The following is a 9,305-nucleotide window of genomic DNA, read 5'->3' on the forward strand; positions in this document are numbered from 1 at the left end:
CTCCCCCTCTCCCTCCGCCGCCTCCCCCGCGCTGCCGCCGTGGAGTGAGGGCAGCGAGGGCCACGTCTACTTCAGCCGCAGCTGCGTGCAGGTGCGGGGCGGGCGGGGCGGGCTTCAAAAGTCCCCGAAGCGGGTAAGAGCATCCCCGGCCGGGGCTGGGCCCAGCCGGCAGGAGCAGAGATGGGGGCTCCCCGACTCGTAGCCCGGGATGGGGAGCCCGCAGAGCCCCCCCCCGGCGCAGCCGGGCTGGAGCTGGTCCCCACCCTGCGGGGCAGCCGGAAGAGCTTCAGTGAGGGCTGGGCGGGACCTGCCCCTGCGCTTGTGTGAATAAGGGGGGAGTCTTACTTGCTTTAGGGACCTTACATAATGCCCCAGGGTGTGATCCAGTGTAGGGGGGGGGGTGCAACTGCATCCTGCCTCCTGCCTCCTCTCTTCCTCTCCATCTGCTCCTGCGTCCAAGCTCACGTGGTCTGTTATGCCCGCTCAAAGGCTTTCACAGCAGCAGTGTACAACCACCTCTGGCCCCCTCCCCATCCTCCTGTGACATGGTTTTCTCAGTGGTAACCGCAGGCTGCATGCGAGGGTTGCTTGGGGATATCAGCACCTCCCTAATCTGTCAGATGAACCACATGAGGGCCCCCTCAGCTGTGGTTGTAAGGCCCAAACTGGCTGTGCACCATGTACCTCTGCCTGCCCACATCTGTGCAGGTGCCCCTTCCCTTCTGCCATGGTTCTGGCCTTCCCAATCCCTCAAAGACCTCTTGCTCGACCAGGGGTCTGTGTGTTTGCTTGAGAATCCTGCACATTCTTAATGCTCTCTCTTTCCTGCCTTGCAGAGGCTGCTGGAGATCACAGAAGGGTCTGAGTTCCTCCGTCTGCAGGTGGAGGGAGGTGGCTGCTCTGGATTCCAGTACAAGTTTTCCTTGGATACTGTTATCAATCCTGATGACAGGCAAGGACTGATGGGGTGTGGGTCATCATGGTGTGGGAGATGCTGTGGACCAGCATGCTGGGAGGGGTGTTTGTGATAGTGTGGTAAACTGGTGGTCGTGCTGTAGCACTGTCTGCCCTCTCTGGAGGAGGGTTGGCTAATAAGTCACCTGTGCTTCTTTTCCCCAGAGTGTTTGAACAAGGTGGTGCCCGTGTGGTTGTGGATGTGGACAGTCTGGCCTTCGTGAAAGGGTCCATGGTAGACTTCAGTCAGGAGCTGATTCGCAGCTCATTCCAGGTGGTGAGCAACCCACAGGCTGAGAAGGGCTGCTCATGTGGAACATCCTTCTCTGTCAAACTCTAACTGGACTCTTCCCTGGGTGATGCTTGGTGAACATTGGGCCACAGATCCAGCAAACTTGCTGCTTTCCCATCTTCCCCCATCCTCCTCAGTCCATTACACAGTTGCTGCAAACAATCCCAACTGTGTTTCAGTCTGAACAGAGCATGCAGCCAGGCCCCACTGAACTCTCCCTTCAAGAATGTGAAGTAGACTTCAGTACACACAAGAGAACATTCTCTGTCCTCTACAAAGTCCTGTGGGCTGGCCAGTGTACCAAGTTGCTGTGGTGCCGAATCTCCTTAACCTCCCCGGCCCACCTTCCCCAGTGTGTGGAACTGCTTGTTTTGCTGGAACTGCTTGTACATATAAATATTTGTTGAGAGGTTTTGCTTTTTTTTTTAAGAAATCTTGAAATTCCCATTGTTTATATTTTCATGCATTTCCAATTGCAGTTAAAATGCATGCTGACGTGCTATTGCCTCCCCCTGTTACAGCCATCTGGCTATAGGACTCCTTGGGTGCCTCTCCTGCAACCCAGGGTTTCTTGCTTTGCCTTCTCCACCTGGCTGTGAACCATCCCAAATAACTTGTTCTAGAGATCTTCTTAACAAAGATCTTCAGCAGTGAGCACTGTTCCCTGCTCCTCTGGCCCTTTTGCTTCCAGGAGGCTGCAGACAGTTCTGCTGTGCTGTCAGCATGTATGGGGAGATGGTGCTCTCTGCTTTGTGTAGGCGAGGCAGAAGGATGTGTGTAGGGAGTGATTTAATAATTGAAGTACTTTTAAAAACAACATAACTTGATCTGTTTCTCAACCTGGTTCTCTGGATTTAAAAAAGTAGCACAAGCCAGCAGGTGTCCTTTATGTTGTCCCTTTTTGCCAGCAGCAAACAGGGACAGGACTTTATGTTGAAAGGTGGAGATAAGTGCCTGTAGTCACAACTGGGAGTTCTGTCCTGCACCAAACATGGATTTTAATCAGCTGAGAAACTTTGTTCCAAGTTTTGCCTTATAACTGAATCTCTCTCCTTGCTTGTTTTCATAACTAATCCCTTCTTCCCTTCATAAAATAGTGCTGGGCAACCACCCTAGAAGGCAGAGAGTTTAGAGGTTTGTGTTGTAAACTCTGTTTCAGTTGCAACTTCCTGAAATTTTCACAGTTCAAGTGAAATTTTACATGCATAGCCTGTGCTGAGGATGAATTTTGGTTAAGCTTGGGCCCGGGTAGCTCCATCTGCTTCTGGGTGAGAAGAGATGGGGAAGTTTAGCTTTTCCTATCATGTCTTTAGATCTTTAATGGCTCTGCAGCCAAATTACTTGGGATTTAAAAATATCAGTTTCCGATCAAACTGGAGGAACTGCATGACTTTGCTGTGGAGTAACCCAGTGGGATTAGAGCAAGTGACAACTGTGCCTTTGAGAATAGAATAACAAGCAGCAAGCTACTTTTTTGTTAAATTTGCTAAATACTTGCCTGAGAGGGGTTTGTGTGGGGGTGTGCAGCTGAATATCTGCATACAGATCTTGCTGCTGCACTGGGTGGGACCCAGCCAGTCAGTATCTCCTGCTCCACCCCTTAAGTGCTTTGGGAGACCATTACTGTTTGCTCCTTTTTGGCCTGGAGGAATGTGCACAAGGTTGGGATCTGAGAGGGCTTGAGTTCTGATCTTACCTTTTCCCTAACTGGTTTTAATTGCTTCCCAAAATTGATGAGCTTCATTTAATTCTGTCACGCACCTGGAGAGCTGACTGTAATATTGTCCTATTTGATGGATGGGGCAGCTGAAGACACTTGTCTAAACTCCCATTGGAATATTTTGACACAGCTGGGAAGGGCACATCATCTCTGTTTTTAGATCTGTGTCCTATCCATCACATCACAGTTAATCTTATGCACATCTTAAAGGGTCAGATCTAAAGCTTAGTGTAGGTACACAGCTTTATGACTAACTGTTCTTTTATGAGGAATAAAACTTCCTCCAGTCACTTATCTGTAGCTTAATCTTCTATGTTAAGAAGCAAAGTGCTTGGTCTGAGACCAATACCATTCAGCCTTAGACAGGTCCGTCTCATAGCCTTTTTGGAAAATGCAAACATGGCAGTGAGTAATGGGGAAGTATGAAATCTAACTAAACTAATCTGACTTCATGGAGTCTTTTTAACTGAGCAAGTCTGTCTGTGATTCTTTTATATGGAATTTATACCTACCTGTTTTATTTGCTTCGCACTGTATGAGGAAGAACCATTTACTCACTTTCTCTCTCTCTCACTGACACGATGGTCTAAGAAAGCACTTACACATACAAGCAATTTTTGCCTTTCACAGAAACCACCCCCTGAGTAACATTTAAAGGATGAAATTTCATCCCTTTTGTTAAGTGACATGAGTAGCTATTTCTGTCCTACCATGTAGGAAACCCACATCTGTGATTTTTCTCGAGTGATCTTAGCAGTACCTCTGTAAAATCACTAGGTGGCTCCCTTACTCTTTAGGAGTGGGATTGCTTGAGTTCTGTGAAAACTTCAGCTGAAATCTGGGGTCTGGGTAGAGTGCCCTTCCTTAGGTCCTCTGACGAGCAAAGATGTTGCAGCTTCTGCTGTCCAGGGACCAGTTCAGCACTGGTGTAAGAACATTTTTTTTGGTTTGGGCGCAAGAGAGGCTGTTCTGGAGATCAGAGAGATTCTGGCAACCTGACCAATGCTGGGATCTACAAAAAAAGTCTCATTGTCCTACTTCTAACTCAGTCAAGGGAAACCATCTGTGCTGGCCAGAATCACTAGTTTTACAGCAGCATTCCACCAATGCAGTGATGCAAACAGTCCAAATGAAAATGGAGAATTGGCTCCCTTCAGGCTTCTGCCAACTCTAGAAAAAGGATTAAATGTGTCTGAGATCTAGCAATCATTAGTCTACTTCCTATTCACTTAGTGTCAGTCTGGGAAGTCAGAAAGATGAAGGTTGTAGTAATGGAAGTGAAACAAGGAATGCACTGAGTAAGTTTTGACTGGGAGGTTTAGAGATCTATTGGGCAAATATGCTCAAGTTGCCAGCCTGTTGGGCAAGGCAGATGACATAGTCCAGTGTCAGAGGGAGGTGAGTGTGAGTGAGGTTAGGTTAAAAGTTTGCTTTAGTCTGTTATGTGCATTTGACAGGTAACATTCAGGAAAAGCCTTGGTAGAGCAAGGTGAGTTAAGAGCAGGATGGTGGATGAGGGTTATGAGCATCAAGGCAGTGCCTAGAACACAGAGCAACTGTCACCTAATGCAAGTGTCTAGAAGAGGGGGGTAGGGGAGGATAGGCAGACTTTGTGACCTCAGAGAAGATGAAAAGTTGGAGGATGAGTACTTACCTACATCTTCTTCCACAGTAAGCAGGAGAGGAATGTTGTGTTCTATGCCTCCCTTGACAGTAAAGAAGTGACCAGAGAGGTAGAAGAACCAAGCAGGGTATTCACAGAAGCTAGGTTAGGATAAAATGTCAAGAAGAAGGGTATGTGCAATAGGTTCAAGGACAGCTGAGTGATTGGGTCGGGGATAGAAGCTGTGACTGTCCAGGAAGAGGATGTGAGACATACTTGATGAAAAGATATGGCAGATAAGTCTTCTGCTTATATCTGACTCCACTAGTACTCTGCACTGAAGGTCTGAGATTTAGTGGCTCATGCCAACTGTTAGTGCCCTGTATCTTTATCAGGCCTTAAACCAGGCCCTGGTACAGAGATGACACTTTTTGCTGTGGGGAAAGCTTCCACCTTTATCATTGATAAGGGAAGTAAATTACATTTTTCCTGGTGGGCCTTTCTGTTGATCAGTGGTATTAGATGCCTCAAATATGCCTGCAGCTGCTTGGAGGTAGAAAAGGAATGAGTGCACATACCCTGAAATGGTGTAGGCCTTCCTTTTGAGACCCATGGAAGAGGCTGAGCCATACAGTCTCTATCTCCAGACTCCGTTACTACAACTCAGACCTAGGAGTGAAGTTACATACCCTAAAAAGGATTTGGTGGGTGTAAAACACAACACCCAATCCTTTTAGCATTGTGTGTTATTGTAGGCACTCCATTGTAATGCTCTCCCCTCTTCACTTGTTCTGTTTTTCCATAAAAAGTTAGGAGGTTTTTGACCCAACAATTATTTTCCTCCATAAGTTGACCCTAGCTGCCTGACCACCTTTCTCTGCAGCTATGAACTCCCATGACACTGGATCAGTGTAACTGTCAACCAACAGGGAGAGACTTGTGAGTTCAGAAGACAGAACTTCCACTAGAGCAAACAACAAATTGCTGTGCCACAAGAGATAAGCATCTGAGTACTTAACCTTTATAGAACCAAATAGAAAATCTCTATTGGATGCAACTCTTCATTTTTTTTCAGGCAGAATGTGCTCATATACAGAGAGGAAGCTAGTTTGATTGAGACCCTAGGATTTGAATCGGCTGCAGGATTTAGCATCCACCTAGCTTGGGGCTGGAATGGAGGCATGTGCTATAGGTAGTGTTTAGGATTCAATTAAGACTGATTTTATTTGGTTGAGTGTAGGGGAATCTGGTTTGGGTGGGTCATAGACATCAGCTTGAGTTTTCATTTTGTTGGGATTATAGCAGCCAATGGAGTTGATCAGAAGTTGGTCCCAGGAAGACATACAGCTGTGGAGAGAAATGCTTTTAGGGGAGTTAGCTCCCCATCAGTCCAGCTGGGGGGGTCAGTGTGTGATTCCTCATTCACTGGAGAACTGTGTGAGTACAGTGCTTCCTACTTCAGTCCTTCATATCATTTGCATGTTGTTTTAAGTATTTCCTGTGTGAGCAGTAATAGTTTATAGCCTCAGTCTTTGTAGCTGATCAGAGCCTAGGTTTGTGCCCCTGTTTTAATCAGTGCTCATTTACCTTTGGCATCCTTCAGTGGAACAGAATGGTATGCCTTTCAGTTGTCATGGAAACAGTGAGACTAAATGCATATTACCATGGCAACCTGCCATGATCTTCAGCTCTATCTGTAGGTCTTATTTCCTAACCATGGGGGTGGGGTGGTGATAATGGATCTTCCACTGTTTAAAAAAAATGAACCCTCCTCTGTGTCCAAAGTTGTTTCTGTGCCTGAGAAATGCAGTATGTAAGACAAGTCTGTTACTGCTACAACTGCCCATTGGCCCAGCTATACCCAGGGAATAATTTCACCTCTTTTCTCCTCTCTTCAAAATACAAAGACCTTCAAAATGATCAGATGGTGATGTTAGACTCTTCCTGGGCCTTTTCATTACCGCAATCCACTCTCCTAGGAAAAGCCGGTGAATCTTAATGAACCTCTCACTGAGTAGCTCTACATGTGTGCTGGACTATACAGTAACTGCTGCTACTGCGTAGTCCTGGCACCGCATGGGTAGTTTCTGACACTACTGCGCAGTAGCTCATTGCTACTGTGCAGGAGCATCAGCATCGCAGTTCATGCCCGCTGACACTATATAGCTGTAGCGATGAGCTATGTCCCCCTATACCTCATCATTACGGCAGTATAATGTCTCATGTAGATGCGCCCACTGTGTCCCATGGGTCAATATATCGGCTGCTTATGGACGTGGGGGAAAAAAAAAATCTAGCACTTTACTTCAAGCTTGATGTGTCCCCATGCCGAGTGCAGCACGTGCCCAGAAGGGGCATTGTGTTAGTTTGACCCGGCTCTCCCAATGTCTGTATAGATCGCACGCTTCAGTGCAGCTCTTTGGCACTTTTCTCTAATAGCCGATTGTATCAGCTTTAAGATAAAAGTGCCAAAAAGCCCCACTGAAGTGTCTGGTCTATACAGATGCTGGGGAGCCAGGTCAAAGGAATGTGCTTCCTCTTCTGGTAAAGCACTGTTTTTGGCGGGTTTTTTCACATCTGTCAACAGCTAAGGTTCCTTTTATCCAAAGGCAGGGGGCTGAGGGTAAACTTTAGTCTGAAACCCTCCATGGACAATCCCATGCCTCCAGAGAAAGCAGGTATATCTGTATGCTTGACTTTTCCAATTATCCTCAATAGCCTGCTATGGTGCTATGCGAAGTAGGATCTTAAGGTCCATGATGGTCACATCCATCAGAGCTTTATAGGTCAAAAGCAGCACTCTGTTTCTGCATGCAGCCATTTGGAGCAAGCCATTGTAAATCACAGAAAGCATGTAAAGTGCTTCCTACAGTGGAGTTCTTGAAGCCCTTATGCCAAAACTAAATGCAGAGTTGAGCGTTCTCAGCCATTGATAATATCTCTGCCTCTGATAACAGCAGAGTTGAACTGCTCTTCAGCTTATGGCCTTGGGACCTGCTGTGCCCTTTGCGGTTCCATCCAGTTGTTTCCCTAGCTTGTTACCTTCTTGATTCAAGCTTCAGCTAATTTTCTCCCACAAGCCCTAATCTTAATGATTCAGGGGGGAAAAAAATTCTTGCCCTAGTGTGATGCAAGAGGGAAATGGATGACAGACATCCACGGACAATGGATGTTGCAGCCTTCCCTCCCCATCTCACCTAATGGATGTTGATGTGTTGAACAGGAGGGTGATGACAGCATTATTTTGGGCCCTGCAGGAATTACTGGTAGGTGCAGATGTGCAGTCACCCCATGCCACGCTTTAAATCCTGTCAGAGAAAAGAGGCTGGCACCATTCAGGTATAACTCTGTCCCCTCCAGGGTCTGTAAAGAATAAGATACCAGCAACACTTCCAGATCTCTGGTATCAAAGGTGGCTGAGAGACCTATCAAAATCACATTTGCATATTTAACATTACTCCTTAGGCCAAAACAGGCCCAAACCAGTGCATTCCTGACAGTACAGTACTGTTCCATTATGGTGCCTTTTTGAAAGGTCCTGTGTAGTGAGGAAACTGCCATGGTCTCTTAAGTTTTGCTGGTGCTCCTGGCTAAGTGTGTGGAGGCAGAGTAGCTCAGGTGGACTATGCTGCCTTGCTGCATTTCAGGTCTTTGCTATGTGCGTGAGCAAGCCTGATGCTGGCTTGTCTACACGAGGTGCTACTTCCAACTGTGTTAAACTAACTAGATGTAGAGAGAAGCACTTTTTGGATGTTCTCAAAGTGTGAAGAAGTAATTCTCCCAAAAGCTCTGGGGAGCAGTGGACCTATCTAAAACACGACGGACAACATTTCTACCCAGTCCAGCAATAGCATCAGAACAAGAGCAGCTTATGTTTCCTCCATTCAGGGCTTTCTGGGGGCTGTTCTATCCTCTGCCACAGACTAGATTATTGCTGAGGGCATAACTCGTACCCTTGCTCTCAATCCTTATGGACTATTTTCACAGGCATGCAGCATAGTCAGAGCACAAGAAACGCCTGTGTTCTTCCCCTTATGTCCTGTTCTGGAGAACACCTTGCCTCAAGGTTGACTGGGCATGGGGAGCAGCCAGTTATGAGGTATTGTGCCTTATCCTGATGTGCCATTAGCTTTTGAGCCAACGCAGTAACGAATGAATGGCCCTGGTTGCTGACATGTCAGGAGGACTGCAACTTTTATACTGATCCAGTGTCTCAATGCACAACAATTCCACAAGTGCTTAGAAAAATAAGACCTAGGCTTCTTTCATTCCCTTTACACACATGTGCATACACAGACACACTCTGAAAACCCCAGAACTGGCAGATTAGTGTTAAATATAGAAACTTTTCATTGAAAAGCAGGGAAGAGCTAATAGCACCTCAGAGAGAGAATTCTGCAGCTGCTTTTGGTGACAAAAAGAAATAAGTGAGAGACTCCGTTGTTAGCAGAACTCTATCTACTGACACCTGTGAGAGCTTAGTGGGGAGAAGAAACACAATGGGGTTGTGTAGCTGATGCTTCTTCCTGTTAACAAAACTTCCCAGATAATAGGCATAGCCCAGAAATAGGACTGAAAGCCGTTTTTTGATCTTCAAACTGAGCAAAAGCATTGCAATGAACAGACAATTAACAGGGCAGAGAAGCATTGTACAGGAGAAACTGGGTCTGCAAGTCAAAAGAAGATTTTCCCCTGTGGGGAATGTGGAGAAGGCACATGTGGCAAGGGGACAGAGT

General features: G+C 46.6%; 1 protein-coding gene across 1 annotated transcript; it reads left to right on the top strand.

The window, feature by feature from the left end:
* Positions 1-4: 4 nt before the first annotated feature.
* ISCA2 (iron-sulfur cluster assembly 2) lies at positions 5-1,657 on the top strand (the record flags this gene model as incomplete). Its single annotated transcript, XM_025201752.1, has 3 exons — positions 5-133; positions 837-952; positions 1,120-1,657. Coding segments are annotated over 3 exons (420 nt in total), but the record flags the coding sequence as incomplete, so codon positions are not given.
* Between the last annotated feature and the right edge of the window lie 7,648 nt (positions 1,658-9,305).

This window comes from Alligator sinensis, unplaced genomic scaffold (assembly GCF_000455745.1).
Source record: "Alligator sinensis unplaced genomic scaffold, ASM45574v1 scaffold280_1, whole genome shotgun sequence".
In the NCBI taxonomy this organism is placed as follows: Eukaryota; Metazoa; Chordata; order Crocodylia; family Alligatoridae; genus Alligator; species Alligator sinensis.